The sequence below is a fragment of the Delphinus delphis genome, chromosome 4 (genome assembly GCF_949987515.2).
Source record: "Delphinus delphis chromosome 4, mDelDel1.2, whole genome shotgun sequence".
Lineage (NCBI taxonomy): Eukaryota > Metazoa > Chordata > Mammalia > Artiodactyla > Delphinidae > Delphinus > Delphinus delphis.
Genome location: NC_082686.1, coordinates 55,205,313 through 55,229,992, shown reverse-complemented (window position 1 = coordinate 55,229,992; position 24,680 = coordinate 55,205,313). Strand labels below are relative to the sequence as shown.

The following is a 24,680-nucleotide window of genomic DNA, read 5'->3' as shown; positions in this document are numbered from 1 at the left end:
GAGTAAGATTCCTTGTGTACAGTTTTGTCATATACTTGAGACACAGCAGAGAGGTAGTGAAAAAGAAGACTTAACCCTCGTTGGTCCATCTGTGGTGACTAGTTTCTCACTTCAGTGCCTGATGTCTCCTTTCCCCTGGTTCCTTCCTACACGTCTTCTGCAGAGTGAATCCTTTCGGCTCACGTTTAGGCCTCAGCCTGATGTGGTGGATCCCTTTAAGGAGGATGGACCTGTCAGAGCTTGGCGAGGCCGCGGCCTATCTCAGAAGAAGTGAGGCTGAGCTGCTTCTGCTCCAGGCCACGGCCTTCGATGGCCAGACTTGTGGCGCCTGCTGGCTTCACTTTATTTTACTGCTTCCAGGCGGCAACTGTCTGAACAGTGAAGAGAAGCCATCAGTTCTGGAGCCTAACTTATTTGCTTGGGGTGCAATCTGTCTCCATGAACCACTGAGCAGTTGAGGAGCTCAGGGTGTGGAGGGTAAAGATGGAAGTTTGCAAGGAAGATCAGGAGGCCTGGGAGGCAACCCAGGCCCAAGCCCTGCTTACTGGGCCCTACAAGAGGTTTTCTTTTCAAGGAGCACCCCGGTATGGCCCCAGATAAAGTCTTTCTCAGAAGCCTCTTCATGTGGGTAAATAGCAGAGGAGAGCGAGGGGGCTGAGACTGCAGGGGGGTTGGTGCACTGGTAGGAAGAATGAAGGAAAAGGCTCCAGGAAGGTGGGAGAAACAGAAGTTGTCCTGGGCCCTCTTCAGGATTTGCTGATGCTGGAACTTTGCCCCCTGGCTGTCTCCTAGGTCAGGAGGGTCACTCAGCCAACACTAAACAGAAGATAATTGGGGGATTTTCTCACCCTGCTGAGTAATTTCTTAGCAGTTATAGGCAAGGACAAAGGTTAATGAGGATTTACCCGTAAGATAAAGGCTGAGTACTACATTAAAATCTCTAAATAAATGTTACATTTCCCCCCTCTTTCTTTACTTGTCTGGGCTGCATGGCCATCTTCTGAATTTTGGTTAATTGGAGACTTACAGTCAGTTTCACAGTGTGATCCAGCATCAAGCCACCTATATATCTCAATTCCAAAAAGTATTCAACAGCACAGCATAAACCCCAACTGAGAGTTGTTCCAGTACTCCGAATTAGTCAACATTAGACTTTAATATGACCAATTATAATTCAAGCCAGTTAGGTAGCACATTCTATTTCCATCATAGACCAGTCCTGGATCAGTTCCCAGTTTCCAGTCATTGGATGTCATTACTGTGATTGGATTTTAGAGTAGCTAATTATAATCCGTCAAATCAAATACAATAACAGAACTATCCCTGAGGTCAGAACTGGTCATGCAGAAGCTTATCGCAAATAGTTAGATAATGAGGGACAAGATCCTAGTGGTACCAGAGAGAAAATCAAAATGCCAAAGCATTCGAGATAATTGGATGATACATTTAGTAGAGTCAGCACTGTAAACAATTCCTTAAACTATAACAATCCACATAATTTCTAATTTTTTTTTTTTTTTTTTTTTGGTCAAACAATCCTTCCTCATAGAAATGCACTGACAGCACAAAGAGGAGAGTCAGCAGAAGTTTTTCATCCCCCTGGGCTAGTAGACAATGGAGTCTGCTTTTTGGAACTCAGGCCAAATGGAAGCTGTGTGATAAGAGTATTTGGCAAGTAGTTTTGGGTTCAAATTCCCTGTTCTTGATGCTTTCTGGCTAATTAGAGCACATCACTTTACCTTACTGAGCCTCAGTTTCCTTATCTTTCAAATGGGAACATATGCTTTCTCTGCCTACCTTCCTTCATGAGGATCAAAGAAGACAATAAATGTGAAAAATAAACACAATGCATTACTATGCTACCTAGAAAACTAGAATTGCTGGGTGTCAGGGAGGAAGTGTGCTTTCAGAAATAGAAACAAAACACCATTTCAAGGCAAATGTAAGTGATTTTTATAGAACAAGTAAACCATCAGGTTAAAATAACTACAAAACTGGATACAATATTCCTTCAATTTTGATTAATATCATAGAAAAAAAGACTTGAAAAAAATGCTTCAGATAGATAAACAGTGGTTATCTCTGAGTTGTTCCATTATGGGAGATTATTTTAAAATGTTTTTCTTCACACATTTCTCTACTTGTAAAGCTTTTTTGCAATAAACACATGTTACCTTTATTCTGGAAAATATATTTAGTCATCTGAAACTATGAAATCATAGAGATGAACCTCCTGAGCTTGCAGATGAGAAAACTAAGGCCCAAAGAGTTGAGGCATTGCCTTGTATCTTGTTACTAGCAAAGCCAGGCCTAAAATCCAGGTGGCCTGAATCAAAGCCATTGCTGTCTATGTTTCCATCCTTGCAATTATTCATGAGAATTCAAGGAATTAAAAGTTGACTGAGTTTATTTACTTCATCTTCAGAACGATCCTTCTCTGGGACTCGGTCTCAAGTAGGTAAGTGCTTCCAAAAATTCTTCTCTCCCACTGCTTCCAGAGGTGATAAAAGAAAGAGCTAATCATGAGGCAGGTGATGAACATAATTTCTGAGAGAAAAACTGGAGGGGAAAAAAGCTCAGCATATAATATAGAGGAAGAATGCTTTAGTGGAAAAGCTCTGATTTAGGAGGTAAATGATCTAATTTCTAGTGTCATTATTCTAATGACTGTCACTAATTAGCTATGTGACTGTGGACAAGTCTGTTAATCTCTCTTCCCAGGTTCTTTTTCTAAAAAAAATAAAAATGACAAAAGGGAAATCTGTGCCAGGTGGTACCCATGTTTCTTTCAAGTAATAACACTTGGTTTAAAATGCAGTACCTTAAGCACACACAATGTATGCAAATGGGCGCTTTTCAAAAACAAGCTTATTTTCATAGACATAACACAAAGCCAAATTAGCTTTTGCAAAAAAACCCCAAAATGATCAATACAATTAAAACCAGTATTTAAAATGCAAACAACAAGTAGAAGCAAATGCAAAATCAATCAGATAGGAATACAAAAGTCCTCTTGCCCAGCAGTTTGAGTGGTGAATTGGTTGTAACCAGGGAAAGGGAAAGAGAGCACAGTGTAGGTGGTGATGGCAGGAAAGTAGTGAGCAGTGAAATTCTTTTCAGAGACAAGTGTGATGGAAGAGGGGTGCGTGCTGCCCTGCTTCACCTCCTTCTTCCACACTCAGTCCTCAAGTCCTATCGTCCACCTCTGGGGAGAGGGTCTGGCGAGGCTGCCCATCCTGCAGCAGTGAGGCTTGCTAGCTTTTGTGATTCATGTGTTGGGGAGGTGGGATGGAGTTGGCACTACCTACCAGTGCTGTGGCTGCAGTAGGGTCTCCCCTGTGCATCCCACAGCCCTAGGCACAGGTTTTCCCTCTTCCAGCCAAATGCTCTCCTTGCCCCCTCCCCCCATCTACCTGAGGAGCTGTGAACGGGGATTTCTGTGAGCTTCTGGTAAGACTCACTTTCCTTTAAGAGACTCTTTCTTATTCATCTTCCCTAGAGATCTGCCTCAGGTGGGAGAGGGGTTGAGAAGCATCCCAGGAGGCCAAGAGAAGCTGCCTCAGACGTTCAGAAGAATTCTGGCTCGTGTCACCCAAAGCCTCTTATTGGTTCATTGCTTTGTAGAGGGCTGCTTTGCTAAGGCGTGAGACATGGGGTTGAGGAGGCAGGGGGAGAGAAAAACAATATATGGGGAAAAATAATATGACTCAGTTATGCTCTATGACAGCAATCATCCATATTCTCTCTCCTCAATTCTCCCCCCTCCAAGTCTACCGTATAATTCTCTTAGCAGGCTTTCATTCCAAAATTAAAAATAAGGTCTAAAGAAACCCTGACGGACAGACATGGCCACTAACCTAAATTTTCACTTAGCTGTAACCAGACCTTTCTGAGGGAAGTTTTTTGGAGGGAGCTGGGAAGGGTGAGAGCACCAGGCCAACCACCAAGCACCTGGGGCTGTGAGTGGGAGGTAAGTGTGGGGATTGGGAGAGGTGGGTAAGGCTTTGCAGGTAACCGTCTGGTAGCAAAATGTTCCCAATCTCCACTTGCTGAAACGCTTCTTGCTCCTAAACAGTCCTTATGTAGGTTTATCTTCAGGGTGAGCGTTCATGATCTTATCTAACTTTGCAACTTCCTATATTGGTGATGCCAGGTCAACAAGCAGACTTAGCAGAAATGAGACCATGTCCATCGGTATGGAAGTGTCCAATGTACGTTTCCTACAGGGACTGTAGTTAAATATCCATTTTTTTCCCCTCTGTAGGGAAGAAGAAATGCTGGATTCATGATGTGAAGAATGCTTATGTTGAGGCTGAGATTAAAGGGGGTGGAGATGATGACAGAATAATTGTTGAGACAACAGATGGAAAGGTAAAGAAATCTTTATTTCAGCCCATTGGTGACTAAGTTCTCTATTTAATTTAATAATTAGGTGTGTCCTTTCTCCAATTGTTTTGTTAAAAACCTGGGGTAGGAGATGCCACTGATACACTTTAGAAAACTCATTAATCTTTAAGAAGCTCCTCCACTTAACTATCAAAGATGTAATGACGAACATTGAAGAATCAGAGTAAACCGGCTGCCAGTGGTAAAGCTCATTGACTCTAGAATGCACAACTTTTTCCACTTCTTCTATCGTATTTCAAGTTCTTTTTTTTTTTCTTTTTTTTTTTTTTTGCGGTATGCGGGCCTCTCACTGTTGTGGCCTCTCCCGTTGCGGAGCACAGGCTCCGGACGCGCAGGCTCAGCGGCCATGGTTCACGGGCCCAGCCTCTCCGCGGCATGTGGGATCTTCCCGGACTGGGGCAGGAACCCGTGTGCCCTGCATCGGCAGGCGGACTGTCAACTACTGCGCCACCAGGGAAGCCCTCAAGTTCTTTTTTAAAGGTGCATCTTGGAGTAAATAATGACCTTAGGAACTGTGAAGCAAGCTATGTTTGTAGGATCAGGAAAGAGCGGGATAATCTGAATAAAAATAGAACAGTGTCAGAGGAACCAAGAAATGGGAGAATGGTCAGTAATGTCAAACGCTAGAGAAAGAGATTTAGGGCTTGGAGAGAGCCTTGAACTTCAGAATTAGGAGGTCACCTATGACCTTTGAAAGAGAAGCTTAGGTCAAGTGTTGGGGCATAAGTTAGACTGTGAGAGGTCATAGAGAGAATGTGTAGTGAGACTGTAACAGTCCCCAACCCCTTCTGCCTGTCACCAAGGTATTCAGAGCAACAGGGCAATATTGTACAGACAGCCTACTCTCAGAACCTTTGCCTTGCATCACTGACCTCACGTGCCTGCCAGCTCCATGGCAGAGAATTGGGCCCTATTTCTGCCCTGACTTGGATGAACACTCCATTATAGATTTTACAGATCATTTCCTGCCCATATGCAATTCACCAATCTCCTTCCAATTCTGCCCTTCCCGACTCCATAACAAGCCACATCCTAAAACAAACAGGTACGATCATTATCAAGAAAGTTTGTCTTTTTCATGCCCTTATCTTTGTATTTAGACAATTTATGATCTAAAGCATTGCCATCTGAATTGTAAAATTCTGGAGGCCACTCAAAAACTACCACTTATGATGTCTTAATATGCCTTCTGATGGTGTCTGTACATTTAAAAAATCACAAGTTAGGTAGATTTTTATATAACTAATTAATGGAATTAAGGGCAGAACTTGGTCCTTATCAATAGGAATATACATATTTAGGCAAGGGAAAAATTCAGAATGTCTTAAATAAGGAAACTAAGGGATTCAATTATTTTCTCCCAGTCTGTGTGTTGTCTTTTCACTGTCTTGATTGTGTCCATTTCAATTTTATTAGGCCTCCAGATGAGAAGTTTGTTCTTCTGAGCACATTTTTTAAAACTGCTGTCTTTTTAACAGTATTTATGATGATCTGTAAATATAATGTGGTTACAACTATGAAAGAAATCATAGGAAGAAGAACATGAAAGCAACAAGTTAATGATATAGAAAGAGGAGTCTAAAGGTGGGTGGCTTTGTTCTGCTTGACCTTTCACCATCTAATGGAGGTCCCATTCCCCCCAGCCCCACTCTGGGGCCAGCATCTCCCTGGCTCCAGGCTTCCTCCTCCTGCTGTTAGAAGTGACTACACTTCCAATCACCTTTGGTCTTTGTAACATTAACAAAGGTAATAAAGCCAGTGGGTGGAGAGTAATACTTAAAGTTGGTAACGAAAGGAGAGAAAAATAGAATCAGAGCCGAGGGAAGGTTAGATCAGGCTAGATCATGAGCAATATAATGTGTGTTCTCTCAGGGGCAATCTCAGTCTGAGGAGCCACAGGATCAGGGCACTGCAATTTAGAAAATTTTGGTTCAACAAAACCACTTTTAAAAAACTTTATCTTCGGGCAAGGAGAGAACATGAGTCGGAGGAATTCTTGGGAAAAACAGGTTGGTTTAACTTCCTCTGGCTCCATCCTCTAATGAGGCACCTTTTTCTTAACTCCTTGAAAATTCTTCCCAATGCATGGCAAAAATGAATGAGCATAGAAGAAATAGGGGAATATATCTTATATTTTTCTCCTCTCTGCAGAGTCTGAGTGTCAAGGAGGAGGAAATCCAGCAGATGAATCCCCCAGAGTTTGAAATGATTGAAGACATGGCAATGCTGACTCACCTCAATGAAACATCTGTGCTGCATGCCCTGAAGAGGCGCTATAACCATTGGATGATCTATGTACGTGTATAAGCTTCACTACTGAAACAGAATGCTGGCATCACATTGGCGATGTCCCAGCCCTCTTTTGGGTGAAAAAGATATTGAATTTAAGCATACTCATATGAGAATAATCCTTGAGAAATGCCCACCAGGAAGGGACATTATCTTAGCGTTTCCCCAATTTTATTTGCTCAGTATTCATATCCCTTCCCACAGGTTTTCATCCTAAAGTAAAGGCATGAGGCTTGGAGCATGATAGACCCGTGTCCAAATGCCACCTCTGTTTCTCACTAGTAGTTTTCTTCTCGAAGTCACCTTATCTGTAAAGTGGGATAATAATGTCTGTCTCTCCATGGTAGCTTGGAGGATAAATAAAAGAATGTAAAGCATGTAGTTCAGTGCCTGTTACCTAGTTAGTGCTCAATAAATGGAATAATTTTTTTTCATCATCATTAAGTAGGTGATGATTGGTTGCTCAGCTTCTTTAATTCACTCAGAATCTATTCAGCAGGAGCTGCACTGAGCAGATGAGGCAAAGATGATGGCATTTGGGACCCATTGCTCTAGCAGCCTTGCCATGCAGCCAGCTTGCTCCTGGGCACTCTGTTTTACGGTGTGACTGTCTTTGTTTCCCTAAGATGCTATAACAAAATTACCGCAAACAGGGTGGCTTAAAACAATAGAAACTTATTCTGTCACAGTTCTAGAGGCCGGAGTCCAAGATCAAATAAACTCAGCAGTCACACTCCCTCTGGAACCTCTAGGGAAAATCATTCCTTACCTGTGCCGGTTTCTAGTAGCTTTTGGCATATTCCCTGTGGCCGCGTCACTCCAATCTTTGCCTCCATCTCCACATCACCTTCTCCTCTGTGTGTCTCTTATACGGTGATTAGCTGTTGGATTTAAGGCCCATCCAGATATCATCCTGAGGTCCTTACCTTAATTACACGTGCAAAGATCCTTTTTCCAAATAAGATCCCGTTCACAGGTTCTGGAGATTAAGACGTGTACATATCTTTTGGGGAGCCACAGTCCAGCCACCACGGTTTGAGTGACCCACATGAGCTATTACCCCAGTGCCTTAAGCATCAGGTTCCTAATCTTGCTGAGGCACAGGTTCCCTGAGAGCGGGTTACCAAAATCAACAAGGCTTCTGTCAGCGTCCTCCTTGTCTTCAAAAGTTGTGTGTGTGTGTGTGTGCGTGTGCGTGTGTGTGTGTGTGTCAGACAAGTTAGTGGTTGACAGATCTCCCAGGGGAGAGGTAATCCCAGGCCCCCTTGTTACTCTAACCTGGTTCTGTCTCTTCCTATCAGAAGTCCCTACTGTGCAAGAATCCAAAAGCTCTCTTTCTTTCAGTTCCTTTATAAGTAAATATTCGAGCAAATGTTACCTGACATTGAAAGAGCTGACAAATCTGGAAGTATTCCTAACCTGTTTTTGGAAATCTTTTCTGATCTTCTGTCAGATATATTCGGGTCTCTCCTGTGTGAGCCTCAAAAGTGGCTTCCAGTAACACAGAGCAGTGGCAGCCATCTACAAAGGGAAGAGGCGATCAGAGGCTCCCCCTCACATCTTCGCTGTGGCCAATAATACCTTTCAAGATATGCTTCACAGTAAGTGGCTGCCCTACAAAATGAAGGGTAAAAATATCTGATCTCCTTTTTCTCCGTGTCACTAAGAGGCAGGTAGGCATTGGGAGCGGAGCATGGCCTTTATAGTTGCCTAATCACTTGAAGCCTCCGCTTCCTTCTGGATAAAACGTGAGCAAAATAGGGCCTACCTCCTAGGGTTATGAGGACGATTAGCTTGCATATCAAATTAAGTGAGATAATGCCTTGAAAGTGCTCAGCCCAGTGTCTGGCCCAGAGTGAGCCCCCTGTAGATGTCAGCTTTTATTACAAAAAGTACCTGCTAGAATGTCTGGCACAAAGAGGTTATTCTGTCGCTATTATTACACCAGGCTTAATAAAAGGCTTAAAATAGCGATATGTCAACCATTCGTCATTTACCGTTTGTATTTGGAGCAAGGAGAGAGTGATAGAATTTGTATGATCTTATGACTGGCCTACATAGAGTCAAGAGAAAATCTATTTTACTTTGTACCATTGAAATGGTATTTTTTCTAACTGTATACAGAGCAAATCCTTCTTGTGTCTGACTTCAAACTGCAACCAAGGAAATTTTGAATAAGTTCGTGCCAATACATGGCAGCTCTGATAGAAGAATGATCTGACATTTTCCTTTCTTTTGTAGATCGAAAGAATCAGTCTGTACTCTTCACGTGAAGTGTTTGCCTTGCTTTTTCTTTTTGGCCAGCAGTGAGTGTTTCAATCGAAGCAGACACCTACATTTCACTGGCTATGAAACATAAATTCACTGCCTTTGAATTGTTGTTCTTTAGGTACCGAATACATTCTAGGCAAGAGTAAGATAGGAAATTGTCATAACACTTTAGTCAGTGATTAGCCAAATATGGTGCCAGCTAGGCTGCCTCACATTTTAGAAGATCCTTTGGAACCTGCGGTGCACATGCTGGTCTTAATCATTTTCTTGATGAAGAGAGCTCCCTGTCCAAATAATCATTTTCAAAGTTCTCTGGTCTGGCTAACTGGGCGGAAAGACTGAAAGTCCAGTGGGTATGACCACAGAATAGATAACTTGCTGTTGTGAGCAACCAGAATGGGGCAGGTCAAGGTACATTAAGTAGTGGGAACTAAAAGATGGTGAGGCTTAGAGGGACAAGAAAAGGGAGTGAAGAAGAAAGATGGAAAGGATTCACTGATACCATATTGTATGTTAATTTTGATAGGCAGAGCATTGGCTGGCCAGGTGAACTGTCAGCCTGGTGGTTGAGGGGAGAGGCTGGGACTCTAGAAGCAGTCAAATGCTCAAATTCTTGCTCTTTCTATGCAGTGAGGATGCTGTCACGTGTGTTGGGCTGTCCATTGGCTTCAGCCATCCCCAGAAAAATAATAGGTCTCAGAATCTTAGAGCTAGAAGGGTGGTTAAAGTTCAGCCCTTTGCAGAGGATAGACTATTTTCTGGAGTTTCAGGCAGATAAAGGCAGGCCTTGATCCTATGATGCTTTGGGTGAGAGGCTGTAAATTCACCGTTGTGTTCTCTCCACATTACAAAGTTAGCTGATTATCAAAGGTAAAAGGGAAATCTAAAGCTCAACTTCCTGGTAGAATATTTGGTAGGTTCTCTTCCGAGGGACCTGGCCATATGATGGTAGCCTTCATATGTGACAATCTCTTGAACAGTTGGTGGTGAGGAGACCTATCTCTAATTAGCAAAGATACTCTACAGCTTTTTGTTAACAGGACCATGAGGAACAGGCTTCTTATTTTTATAAAGTCTTTGATCTTTCCCTACTCCAGATTTTTGCTCATGATGTTTTTCCAGCCTGAGATGTCCTTTTCCTTCTCCCAAACAACTAAATGTCTGCATCTCCTTCAAGTTCCCGCTTAAGTTCCACTTTTCTATAAAACTTTCCCTCTTGCCTTAGTTTATATGGTTCAAATTATTTATCTTTCATTGCATTTATAATCTCAACCAGTTAGCTGTGTCATTGAACTGTGTCATATTATCCAGTACTTTGCCACCATAGCAACCACGGGTGAATCCGAAGAAAAGCCAGTAAGTGTTTATAAATCTTGGCAGAAAAGGTGGGTGGCCCTATCTGCTAATCATGGAGGCTCTGCCCCGATCACTTATGGGGAGAAAGGAGGAAACCGCACCACAGAACAATTAAAAAATTATAGAAAAGTCATTTTCCCCATTTTTCCTTTGCCTCTTGGGAGGATCATCAAGTACTCTGAACCAATAATCCGAAAACATTAAATTACAGAATTTGTTTCAGATCTGCTTCAAGGGGCATTTACTGGCCTGATCTTTGTTGTTTGGACCCTCTGAGAATTAGCTACTTAAGATCCAAACCACCTTCCCCCAAAACTAGGGTTACCAATGCCTTGAATGGCCACTCTTGATATTTCTTAATATTGAAATATCTTCTTTGTGGTATTTCTTTAGCTGCTGTGAGCTGTCAGAATCCCTCAAATATGTACCAATAGAAAGAACTCTGCTTCCTTTACCCCTAACTTCTGGACCAAATCCCAAATGCCTAATGGATGTACACTCAACTGCAATCACATTCTACGTTCTGAAAACTTTACCTTCTCTCTTCCTCTAATTATTTTAATCCTTGGTAATTTTTGCTTTAGCTTACTTTGTTTAGCTCCATTAACAGGTTGATGGTAATAATCTGAGGATACCTAGACCATGAGAGTTGGTATGTAAAATAAGATTAGATAATGCTGAGCAAAACTCAAAATCAATGAGTTACTGAGCTGTTGGAGCCTCTCATCTATGTCTGGCATTGCTGCTTTGCTTTTTCCGTATGATCCTAGATGTTTCCTGCTGTATTTGCAAGATAAGAAGTGTATCAAAATAGTAATCTAGTCCAATTTCCACACCATGGAAAGTTTCTTTTCCAACCGCCACATTCCTGAATTTGATCGATTTCTCTAGGTATCATTGGATTCTATTATTCACTAGATATTACTTCATTTGTGTGTACATTTTAGGTTGTTTTGTGTGCATTTGTTTGTTTGGTCTAACCATTGAGCCCTGTGATAATACATAACACAATACGTAATACATAAAAGTTCTGTGAAAAAGTTTGCTTATATAGCCCTTTTATTTCTTTAAAGGACAGTAGACCCATAATACATAGAAGGAATATAGTATTTGTAAATCTATAAATTCTTAAATACCACATACTATAAAATGCCCCCCATAAAATGTATCTTTGAGGCTGACTGGAAAAAAACAAAGCTATGTTGCAGTTTAGGTGCTAAGTGGTCATTAGGACTTTCTCAGTGTAGGTGACCTGCTTTGGCCCATCAGCCTGAGCCAATATGATTCAAATTCAAGACCAATAATACCATTTCAAGTCACTGCTTGGTATGAACCTCTAGGTTACTTAGGAATAATAGCAAGCAAAAATGTAATTTAATAATGCCGCATCTGCTGTATTATTTTTGGATAAATTTCCAGGTGTGAGGATTGAATGGGAAGAGAGGCAGATTAGCAATGAGGGGGAATATATGGAATGAAGTTTGGAAATAGGCTATGGTATTTGTTGTTGTTGTTTACTTTGGTAAAATACCAGTTTTCTTTTCCTACTCAGGCCAATGCCAACCAAAAGAGAAGCATTGCAAGTAAATGAACTCCCACATATAGTCATGGGGCATCATATATTGTCAATCTTTCATCCATCTTTTTTTTTTTTTCTTTTTTTTGTGGTACGCGGGCCTCTCACTGCTATGGCCTCTCCCGTTGTGGAGCACAGGCTCCGGACACGCAGGCTCAGCGGCCATGGCTCATGGGTCCAGCCGCTCCGCGGCATGTGGGATCTTCCCGGACCGGGGCACGAACCCGTGTCCCCTGCATCGGTAGGCGGACTCTCAACCACTGTGCCACCAGGGAAGCCCTCATCCATCTATTTTTGAGTTACCATTCCAAAATAACCTTTCATCACCAAATTTGGAAGTAGTTTTTGTCTATTGGTTACCAAAACAAGAATGAGGTTTGACCTGGGTATGGAGGACTTGCCATATTACAGAATTCTGGGAAAAGTTTCATCAGCTGTATTTCTCTTACCTGTATCCCAGGGGACTCTACAAAATCAAATCAAATGAGTGAATCCTGTCTTGGAAGCATTTGGAAATGCCAAAACCCTGAGAAATGACAACTCCTCTCGCTTTGTAAGTAACATGATTGAGCAATATATCAGAGTCTTTAGTTTTTAGCAAATGGTAAAACTCATGCCTGAGCACACAGATCCAAAAAAATTTTTAAAACATCAAAGAAGGTTATTGATTAATGTTCATAAAATTGTTAGATTCCTCAAGGAAGTCCGCCAGCTTCATCATTAAGACAATTAAAAATACATAGAAATATGTGCTTGAGAAGCTTCTGCGGTTTGGTCAATTTCAGGAAGAAAATATCTATCTTAATAGTGTCAAATTCCTTTATACTCCCAGTAGGGAAGCTCATTCAGCAAATTCTAATAATGTTTTATATTTTAGTACATTTTACAGATCTGTAAATATTTTCTCCTTCATAATTTCCTTACTCCTTGTAATAAGTCATTTTAGGAAGTACTTCCAAATTCACTTACTACAATTATTGTTTCTACTCTTGCCTATGGCCCCCTTGCCCCTGCATATTTTTCACTGAGGATTTTTTGGAGGGGCACGGGGAGAAAGCACTTTTTAAAGTAGCTTTTGATAACTAGCAGTCCCTTGATAGAAGAAAGATTTGGATTTCAAACTCAAGCTTCACTAATCCGTTTTATGCCAAGAATGAGTGGCAGGGAGCCACGATATAATTTACAAGGACATTTGCAGAAGGCTTCCTGTTTGACTCTAGGCGTAATTACATAACAGCCTCCTGCTGATTTGGCTGGTTTCCCTCCAAAGCCTTAGAGCTGCCCTGACTACACTTACATCTGCTTGCTATGTCCGGCTGCATAGTGGGTACTAATACTGGGCAATAAAACAACTGCTAGATTGGGGATTTGTTAGAATGTGGAGGGAGTTTCCGCTTAAATATGAAAGAAAGAAAGCTGAAAAGAAAAAAACCGAGAGTGCAAAAGGAAAGATGGAAGAGAGGGAGGGAAAAAAGGAAGATAAAGGAAAGGGAAGAGGGTAAAAGAAAAGGAAGAAAGAAAAGAACAGTAAGTAGAAAGAAACGTAAATAAGGAAAGAAAGCAACTGAAAAAGAACAAGAAAAAAGTTGGAAGGATAGAAGGGAATAAAGAAGTAGAAAAGCAAAGTAAACAAAATGGATGAATGGAAAGAAGGAAGGAAAGAAGGGAGAAGGAAAGAAGGTTCAGAAAATCAAGAAATGCAGGTTAAATTCTTTCGATTAATACTCTGTATGTATACTATGCACAAAGAATGTCACCTGTCATATCAGTAAAAAAGGATGTTGCAGCCATCAAGCCATCAGCCACTGTAGTCACCCCCTACCCCACCACTGTGCACCCTGAGGGGATTCAGGTTGGAGAAAAGCAAGATATTGGCCCTAGATAGTTAAGGTGCATACCAAAGGGGCAATTTCAATGAAACAGACTCTTGCATCTTCCCATACATCGAAAAGCACTAAATTCATTAACTTGAGATGTCTGATTTTCTTTAATTAGCAGTAATCTTTTGATGTTCTGACTACCTGGTTTCTGTTGCAAAAACTCCTATATATCCAGGGACCTCCCTTACCTCTGTGGAGCAGTCCCTCAGAGCTACCTGAGAGGCTGTCTTCTGGGCTTAAGTCCTCAGAACGTCCACCGAATAAACATAATTCTCAACTTTTAGGTTGTGCATTTTTTTCAGTTGACAATACACATATTTATATGTAAATGTACATATGCATAGAGGTACACATATGTGTATGTATATGTGTATATATATACATGTGTATGTTTGTGTGTGTGACTCCCAGTAGCCTGCATTTTTTTTTTTTTTTTCGGTACGCGGGCCTCTCACTGCTGTGGCCTCTCCCGTTGTGGAGCACAGGCTCCAGACGCGCAGGCTCAGCGGCCATGGCTCACGGGCCCAGCCGCTCCGCGGCATGTGGGATCCTCCCGGACCGGGGCACGAACCCGTGTCCCCTGCATCGGCAGGCGGACTCTCAACCACTGCGCCACCAGGGAAGCCCTGCATTTTTTAACTTAATGGCTTAATCACCTTGTATTGGCCACTCTCCTTCTCTTGCCTGGCTGCAGTCCTGGTCTGATTCCTTCCTTGCATGGGTATACGTCTACCAGTCTGCCTTCCCCTCTGTACTAACATCCTCGTCCTGCAGGCTCTAACCCCGTGGACTGCCTCCTTGGCTGCGTCTTGATGCACCTGGGCTCTGTCACTTCTGGGCAGACTCTCTGCCCCACTAGATCCTATCTTATGGCTTTTCATTGACAGGCCTGCCTCAGACTCCATTTTCTGCCCCCTTTTCTCTTACTTGCTACACTCCTGCACAACTGCCTTTTCTTTTGATTTCAAAACACACCAAATGTTCCTACATTAGAGCTGTTACATTAGCTGCGTACACCTAGAATCTAGAAGAGCCATGAACACACCTACTTTTCTAATGTGGTATCTCCAGTGCCTAGCAGGTTTTCTGGATCATAGCAGATGCTCAACGAATGTCTGTTTAATAAATGGAATAATACGCCAAGCAGATATTATTTTTCTCACTTTTAGATAAGAACACTGAGGCCCAGAGAGATTCTATAATGCACGCAAGAATGAACAGCCAAGGAGGAGGGGATAAATTAGGAGTTTGGGGTTGATATATACGCATAACTATATATAAAATAGATAATGAATGGGGACCTACTGTATAGCACAGGGGACTATACTCAGTGTCTTGTAGTGAGCTGTAATGGAAAAGAATCTGAAAAAGAATACACACACACACACACACACACACACACACACATATGTATGTATAACTGAATCACTTTGCTGTATACCTGAACTAGTACATTTTAAATCAACTGCACTTCAATAAAAAAAATAATAAGAAGAAGAGAAACAGAAGACACAGCCAGCAATGAGCAGGTCTGAGGCTAGACTCCAGGACCACTGCTCGTCCTGATGACACTCCAGCTGCCTCTCGACATTAATTGGTGCCATCACAGACCCGTGTTGCATTTTTTTAACTTTGGGGCAAGTAGTCACTTTGGGAGTGATGTGTGTAATGAAGCCATTGCAACTGCTTGGAATGTTTCAATAGGAGACTGTGTTCTGTGTCCACCCAGGGCCAGTTCATCGGGATGCACTTTTGTGCCAGAGGCAAGCTGTCATCTGCAGACATCGACATCTGTAAGTAGCCATAGCACTGTCTAATTACTTTTCTTCTACACCTACGTTTGAATCTTTACTCATGTCTCATCATGCAGATTTGCTTGAAAAATCCCGGGTTGTTTTCCAGCAGCCTGGAGAGAGGAACTACCATATATTCTATCAAATTCTGTCTGGGAAAAAAGAACTTCATGGTAAGTGTATTATTCTGGAGCTGAAGTTCATTCTAAAACAAGAGACAATAGTCAGATTACTGGAACTGGAAAAGTGCTGTTTAATGTCTCCTAGCCTCTTTAGGACTCAGTTTGTTCATCCTAAAACTTAAGAAATTGAACCAGTTATAGAACCAGTGTTCTGTAATTTTACATGGGTAGAGAGTAAATGGTAACACTTTGTTTCAATTTGGTAGTATTTGGAGGTGGGTAGGATGCCCAGCAGAGGTAAATGAATGTGTGTGTATGCATGTCTGCACACATGCTTGTGCGTGTGTGTATGTGGGTGTGGGTGTGTGTAAAAAGCACTAGAAAATTTTAAAGACTTAAATGATTAAAACCACTAATCATTTAAGTGGGTGCTATAGACAAGAGGCCAGAGGTGGGAGACATCACCATAGTGTTTAGTGGTTAATGGGAGTTTTGTAAAGAAAGGAGGACTTGGGTTGGGATATGGAGAATGGGAAGGGGATGTAACCAGAGTAATGTGTGGAGGGTATTTCCGGTAAGAGGAACAGTGTACACAATGTCAGGAAAAGGTAAGGCAAGATCAGGGAACAGAGAGACCAGATGAACTGGAGGAAAGGATTTTCATAGAGGAATAGTAGAGATTTTATTCTGATGGGGTCTGAACTCAGGAAGTTGGGAGGGTGTTGTGTGCATGTGTGTGTGTGAGTGTGTGTATGTGTATGTGTTCCTGTGTTTTGTGGGGCGGGATGGGGTAATAGGAGGTCGTGATTTGTTGAGGGCAGTGGCAGTTAGGCTGGTGTGATGGGCAGGATAGACTGGAGGCAGAAATACTGAGGGAAGTGATTGCAATAGTCCCAGGATAAGATGACAAGACAATTGTCTAAGGCACTGTCTGTGGGAATAGAGGGCAAGGGGATGGACTCATGGAAGAATAGAAAAGTCTAGGCAATGATAAAATGTAGAAATGAGGGAAAGTGTTGAGTCAAAAATACTCCCAGGTTTGGTAATTTGACTGGGATAAAAGAAGTGCCATGAACAGAAATGGAAAAGCAACTTGTAGGGTAAGAGAACGAATTTCCTGTATTCACTCAACAAATATTTATTGTGGGGCTGCTGTGTATACACTGCTTTTTAAGCATGGAGGATAGAGAAGTAAACAAGACCCACAGGTCCCTGCCCCCGTGAGCTTACATTCTAGTATGGAAGACGGTAACAAACAAGTAAACAAAGAAACATATAATTCCAGAGAATGGTAGGTCTATAGAGAAAAATAAAGTGGGTGAGGAGATGCAGTGAAATGGGGTTTGGATGATGTTATTTTATTTTATTTTTTTAACATCTTTATTGGAGTATAATTGCTTTACAATGGTGTGTTAGTTTCTGCTTTATAACAAAGTGAATCAGCTATACATATACATATGTTCCCATATCTCTTCCCTCTTGCGTCTCCCTCCCTCCCACCCCACTAGGTGGTCACAAAGCACCGAGCTGATCTCCCTGTGCTATGCGGCTGCTTCCGACTAGCTATCTATTTTACATTTGGTAGTATATATATGTTCATGCCACTCTCTCACTTCGTCCCAGCTTCCCCTTCCCCTTCCCCGTATCCTCAAGTCCATTCTCTATGTCTGAATCTTTATTCCTGTCCTGCCCCTAGGTTCTTTAGAACCATTTAAAATTTTTTTTTAGATTTCATATATATGTGATAGCATACGGTATTTGTTTTTCTCTTTCTGACTTACTTCACTCTGTATAACAGACTCTAAGTCCACCTACCTCACTACAAATAACTCAATTTCATTTCTTTTTATGGCTGAGTAATATTCCATTGCATATATGTGCCACATCTTCTTTATCCATTCATCTGTCAATAGACACTTAGGTTGCTTCCATATCCTGGCTATTGTAAATAGAGATGCAGTGAACATTGTCGTACATGACTCTTTTTGAATTATGGATTTCTCAGAGTATATGCCCAGTAGTGGGATTGCTGGGTCATATGGTAGTTCTATTTTTAGTTTTATAAGGAACCTCCACACTGTTCTCCATAGTGGCTGTATCAATTTACATTCCCACCAACAGTGCAAGAGGATTCCCTTTTCTCCACACCCTCTCCAGCATTTACTGTTTGTAGATGTTTTGATGATGGCCATTCTGACTGGTGTGAGGTGATACCTCATTGTGGTTTTGATTTGCATTTCTCTAATGATTAGTGATGTTGACCATTCTTTCATATGTTTGCTGGCAATCTGTATGTCTTCTTTGGAGAATTATCTATTTAGGTCTTCTGCCCATTTTTATATTGGGTTGTTTGTTTTTTTGATATTGAGCTGCATGAGCTGCTTGTAAATTTTGGAGATTAATCCTTTGTCAGTTGCTTCATTTGCAAATATCTTCTCCCATTCTGAGGGTTGTCTTTTCGTCTTGTTTATGTTTCCTTTGCTATTTTATTTTATTTTATTTTTATTTTTTTGGCTGCACCACACAGCTTGTAGGATCTCGGTTCCCTGGCCAGGGATTGAACCCAGGCGACACGGCAGTGAAAGCCTGGAATCCTAGCCACTAGGCCACCAGGGAACTCCCCAGGAGGTTATATTTTAGATGGAAGAGTCAGATAAGACCTCTCTAAGAAGGCAATGTTTTGGGAATCCCCTGGCTGTCCAGTGGTTAGGACTTGATGTTCCTACTGCAGGGGCCTGGGGTTTGATCCCTGGTCAGGGAACTAAGGAACTAAGATCCTGAAAGCTTCTTGGCGAGGGGGGTGGGGGGGAAGAAGAAGGCAAGGTTTTTCCAGATACCTAAATGAGTAAGGGACAAGTAGTCAAAGATTTCTAGGAAGAAATTTCCAGGAGGAAGTAACAGTGAGTGCAAAGGCCCTGACGCAGGAATGCATTTGGTTTATTCTTGGAATAGAACAATGGCCATCGTCAGGGGCAGAATGGAGGGGTGGAGGGGGTAATGTACGGGCAGATAGGCTGGGTCAGACCAAGCAGCACCTTGCAGGTTATGATGAGAGTTTACATCTCGAGTGCTATGGAAAGTCATTGGAAGGGGAGATTGACAAGCTGATTGGATTTCAAAGGTATTGCATCTGTCACTGAGGACAACAGTACTCCCACAGGAGTGACTGTGGGATGAGATTGGAGATCCAGGTGAGCAAATTGATGGGGAAGAATCCCCCACAGCCCATTATGCTTAGATGACGTGTGGTATAAAGCCAGCAGCGTTTTGACTACATGGTCTTCAACTCCAAACTCTTCTCTCCAAAAGGAGAAAGCTCTACAAACTGGACAGTTATTTTTGCCACGGGTGCAGTTGGTGATACGAAAGCAGCATGTACTCTCTTTCCCACCTTCTCTCTACATAACCCTGGAACAGGTTGTTTTTGTTTTCTTTTTTGTTTTGGTCTTCCTTTGACTAGCCCTGCCAAATCTAACATTCTTGACACTCATTTCTATGCTGTGCAGGGTATCTGACACATAGGGTCCAATGTGAGTGCCAGCAGCGACTGCAAGATATTTTGGAGCATCTCTGTTTACTCAGAACCATCTGAAGACTCTGGGCTGCTATGGAAAATTCATGCTTATCATGAATTCATGTACTTTGTTCCGTCTGTGGGCTGCTGAAATTGATTAGTGTATAAAGGCTGACATCTGGTGGTGAAAATTGGGTATTGTCAGTTCATTTGTTTATGACACCAATTGTCATTCTTGGGGTATTTAAAAATTTTAAACTCTATTCATGGCTGCCAAAGAAGAGCTTTAGAGTGTCCTGAGGAGTGACACAAGAGGGCACAGCTAAGCAGTATGAGGACTGTGTCCAAATTTCCAAAAATAGGAGTATTTGTGCATGACAAACGAATCGGGTGTGAAAAATGACAGCAGAGGCTGGCCACCCACTCAAGGAGCCAAGGAAATGGAGTGATGTGTCACCCCAGAGCCAGTCCTCATTTAGCCTCTACCTGGCCTGGAAGATCTCATCTCCCCTTTCCTTTCAGTTAAGGCTGAGTCTTGTTCCAGGTACAGCTAGAACCCACTTCCCCAGTCCCTTCAGATAAGGCTCCTTGAAATCCTTTAGTTCTCAACATCATCTGTATATCTTGGTCTGGCATATATCTTCCTTTTTCTCTTCTTTTATTTGATTTTTTTCTTTATGTTTATTTATCGTGCTCACTCTTGCTATTCAAGTGGTGTGTAAACTTCAGGAGAGGAGGTCAGGAAACAAGTCCTTGACTCTTAGAATCCTTGACACTTTGCCTAATGCCCTGAGAACTCACTCCATAAAGTGACAGTAATACACAGTGGTGGTTGCCAAGAGGTGTGCCTGAGAATGTCTACTGGTGCCCTGAATGCCTCTGGGGAAGGAAGTGGTCAGCATCTGGACCTCCTATTCTGGAGCATATTCAGTTTATCCTCTTTACCCATTAGGTCTCTCTTGAATTAGTCTCATATCTTTACTCACTTTCTCCCCACTGGTTATTAAGCGGCATAAGATGTGTGTATGGTTGTGCAGACTGTGTGCTTCCCAACTCGAGAGAATGCAATTCAAACCATAGACTATGTGAATGATTCTCTCTGGAGTTGGGCAGTGCACAACCTCTTCAGCTGTACACGGCACCACTGAGGAACAGGTAATGACGGGTAATGTGGCATAGAGGCACTAGCTATAGAACTTCATTTGTGAGATCCTAAACTGTTTATTTTTGGCTCAGTGTCAGCTTCACTCCTTTTCATAGTGAGCACAGTCCTGGAGAACATTCAGCCATTCAGAAAGTAAAATTTAAGTCAGGATGACATGAAACAAAGCCTTTTTTTTTTTTTTAACATCTTTATTGGAGTATAATTGCTTTACAACTGTGTGTTAGTTTCTGCTTTATAACAAAGTGAATCAGCCATACATATACATACGTTCCCATATCTCTTTCCTCCCGCGTCTCCCTCCCTCCCACCCTCCCCAACCCACCCCTCCAGGCTGTCACAAAGCACTGAGCTGATCTCCCTGTGCTATGCAGCTATTTCCCACTAGCTACCTACCCCACGCCTGGTTGTGTATATATGTCCATGCCTCTCCCTCGCTCTGTCACAGCTCACCCTTCCCCCTCCCCATATCCCTAAGTCCATTCTCTAGTAGGTCTGTGTCTGAAACAAAGCCTTGAATGATAAAACACTCACCCTTAATGGGTTCTCTGCATCTCCTACTGGAGAGTGGGCCCTAGAAATGAACCTATATAACGGTTGACACCTGCACTTTTTGGAATTGTGAAGCAGTTGACTTTTACCTTTAGCATCCCCTCACCCCTTCTCTTTCTGCCCTACCCCCATCCTTCATGACACACTCCCTGTCCCCGCCTGCCTCCTCCCATCCTCCAGGTGCCCCAGCCTGGTCAACAATCTTCCGTGTGGGCCCTTACTGGCCTAGACAGTCTCTCTGACTCTAATAGTGTCTCATAAAAATGCATTTAGTTTTTTTTCTTATTCTCTTAAGGCCATTTCCCGCGGTAGAAAGAAATTAACTAAATAAAGGAATCCCCGTTTACATGATACTCCTCTGAGATAACCTCAAGCCTCAAACCAATTAAAATTTACTGTTCCTTGAAAATAAGTTTTGATAAGACCCAGGGCAGGGGAGATGTTTGATCTAAAGGCCTTTCAGAGTTCCTCAAACAGTCATGCTTCTGGCCTCAGCATTCTCTGAAGCCCCCACTTCATGCTGAGGGCAGCTGCTCCAGTGAATGGTTACCATTGCGGCAGCCATGTTTCTGGTTGTAAGGGGATGGCAGGAAAGTCTATCGCGTGTGCTGAGGGACGTCCAGAAATGAGGCATCTGGAAGCGGGGAGGGGCTGAGGGAGAAATGCATATATAGCACTTGGGCTCACCATTCTGTCTTATTACCAGCTCCCTCCTGAATCTTGGCTCTTTCCCTCCACCTGGTCCTCTAGTCCTTGGGCATGTGGCGTTCTTGCCCCCTGCTCTGTCTCCCTCTGTGTTTGTCCGATGTTGAGCTTGCACAGAAGTAAGACCCTGCTTCTGTCTATGACAAAGGAGGAAATGGAATCCCGTCATGTTTACTCATACAGGTTTCAGTTGTGAGTGGCGTAGTCTAACAGAAACACTAGAGATTGTGTTCTAAGTTCGTTTTATCATTAATTTGGCCCTGGGCAAGTAGTGAGCCTTTCTAGCCTTCCATTTTCCTATATTTAACATGCAGAAAATAATGTCCGTTTTATCATTAATTTGACCCTGGGCAAGTAGTGAGCCTTTCTAGCCTTCCATTTTCCTATATTTAACATGCAGAAAATAATGTCCGTTTTATCATTAATTTGGCCCTGGGCAAGTAGTGAGCCTTTCTAGCCTTCCATTTTCCTATATTTAACATGCAGAAAATAATGTCCGTTTTATCATTAATCTGGCCCTGGGCAAGTAGTGAGCCTTTCTAGCCTTCCATTTTCCTATATTTAACATGCAGAAAATAATGTCAGATATAGCACATTTGATCATCATGACCAGGATGAAAATGATCAAAAATGACATAATAAGCATGAGAGTAAAATGAAAATTCTATGAAAGGTTGATCTAGAATGATCTAACAGGTAATTCATGGCAAAGCAATCTTGGAAAGTAAATTTTTTTTTTTAACGAGTCAGCCACTGAAACATGCCCCACCCCCTAAAGACACACAGCAGTGTTTCCTGTTTAGGTGTGTGGTTCCTCCAGCCTCCTCGAGGGAAAGGACTATTTTAGTTTTGTATCCTTACATCCTCCCATAGCATATACCTATGGTAGAGAAAAAAGATTAAACAAATGCTTTGATTTGAAAGAAATGGAGATGATGTCTGTATCTGAGCTGTGAAGGAGGTGAAGGGACAGGACATTGTCACACCCAGATATCTGGCCTGGTTGTGGTGGTGACATTCACTGGCATAAGGAACCACAGAAGAGGAATACCTTCAGGGAAGATAAGGAAAACATCATCCATCTGGTTGTGGTAATGTTGGGTTTAAGCTACCTATGGCCATCCACATTGAAATGTCCAATGGGAAGTTGGAGACTAGGTCTGGAGCTCAGAAAATAAATGTAGATTTGAGAGTCATCAGTAAAGTCATGAATGAACCTTGCAAAAGAATATATAGAGAGATTATTGACAGTATACAGTCAGGACAGTATTTGATACCCCTGCTGACTCCCTCTTCCTTGAAAATCTCCCCACCTTGGCTTCTAGTAGACCACCCTCCCTTGTTTCTCTCCTAAATCTCTGGGCATAGCTTTGCAGGTTTCTCTCTTTCATCCAGTTCATGACTTCAGAGTACCCTGGGGCTCAGTCCTTGGCTCTATCTTGTGGTGATAGATCATCTAGGCTGACCGCTTTAAAGATCACTTCTATCTGATGACTTGCAAAGTTGGATCATGAGTCCAGACATTTCTTTAGTATTTCAGACTGATAGCTAACTGACTCTTTTATGTCTCCACTTGGATGTTGAATAGGCATCTCAAACTTCATATCCCTACAGCCTAGTTCCTAAACTCCACCCCGCAAGACCTGCTCCTACCACAGTGTTTCCCAGGTAGGCTGAAGTCATCTCCATCCTTCCACCTGCCTGGGCACAAACCCTTGGAGTTATCCTTGATCAGCCTTTCTCCCACATTATTCTCATTTGTTCCATCAGCAAATCCTACTGACTCTACTTTCAAAACCCAAGCTCTGGCTACTTCTCACCATGTCTGTTGTTATTCTCCCAGTCAAGTACCACCATCTCCCTCCTGAATTAACCCTTTCCTGGTATCCCTGCTCCCACCCTGTCCCTCTGTCTTTAACCAGCAGCCATAGTAAATTAAAAAAAAAAAAATCAGATCATGTCACTCCTCTGCTCAAAAACCTGTAATGGCTTCATATCTCACATAGAGCAGAAATGCCCAAATCCTCAACATAGCCTGTGAGGCACTCTTGATGCCTCTCTGGCCTCATGATCTACCCCTTCTTTGACCAACTGTAGCAACTCAAAATCCCAGGCAACCTTCCACCCCAGGGCCTTTGCATTGGCTTTTTTCTTTCTGGAACATTCTTTCCCTACTTATCCATGATTCTCTCCCATAACTCAAACTTGACTTGTGGAGGCCTTCCCTGATCACCCTATTAAAAACTGCAACTCTGCATCTCCAACACATTTTACTCCCTTTCCCTGCTTTTATTTATCTCCATAGCAATTACTATCTTACATGTCATATATTTTACTCATTATTATTATTTTTTTACTTCTGTCTCCTCCTGTTGGAATATAAGCTTTATGAGGGCAGGAATGGGATTTTTTTTCACTGATGTATCCCTAAAACTTACAATAATGCCTGGCATATTATTGGATCTCAAACAAATATTTGTTAATATGAAGTGAAGCATAAGGAAGAACATAAGGAGATTCCTGAGAAGTAGTAACATTTCAGGGACATTTGAATCACCATTGAAGTAAATACTTAAAAAAATTATTATGAATTATATTTCTATTTAAGTTATATATTGTCCTTGCATTCAGCCTGATTTCTTTTGGGCTAGCCCAATTACTTTTATCAAATAGCTTTATCAAAGTATTATTGACCTAAGTGTAAGTATTGACATGTGTATCTATGAAGTGAAACCATCACCACAATCAAAATAATGTAGGTATCCATTCAAAAGTTTTCTCGTTATCTCTTGTAATCCCTCCCTCCTGCCCATCCTCACACCCTCAAGCCCTCCTCTTCTAACCCAGTCTCTAGACAACCACTAATATGTTTTCTGTCACTAATATGGTCTCTGCAATCTATAGATTAGATTGCATTTCTAGAATTTTGTAAGATGGAATCACGCAGTATATACTCTTCTTTTTCTGGCTTATTTCACTCAGCATAATTATTTTGAGATCCTTCCATGTTGTAGCACATATTCATAGTTCATTCGTTTGTTTGCTAAGTAATA

General features: G+C 42.0%; 1 protein-coding gene across 1 annotated transcript in view; it reads left to right on the top strand.

Annotated features, from left to right (window-relative positions):
- Positions 1 to 209: 209 nt before the first annotated feature.
- MYH15 (myosin heavy chain 15) overlaps positions 210 to 24,680 on the top strand; it is a 164,212-nt gene continuing 139,741 nt past the window's right edge. The window contains 10 exon segments of the mRNA XM_069540651.1: positions 210 to 312; positions 4,265 to 4,371; positions 6,559 to 6,702; positions 8,150 to 8,297; positions 8,938 to 8,965; positions 9,356 to 9,378; positions 10,244 to 10,323; positions 12,360 to 12,452; positions 15,509 to 15,572; positions 15,650 to 15,745. Of these exon segments, the coding sequence (XP_069396752.1) occupies positions 225 to 312; positions 4,265 to 4,371; positions 6,559 to 6,702; positions 8,150 to 8,297; positions 8,938 to 8,965; positions 9,356 to 9,378; positions 10,244 to 10,323; positions 12,360 to 12,452; positions 15,509 to 15,572; positions 15,650 to 15,745 (871 nt within the window). The 5' untranslated portion in view covers positions 210 to 224.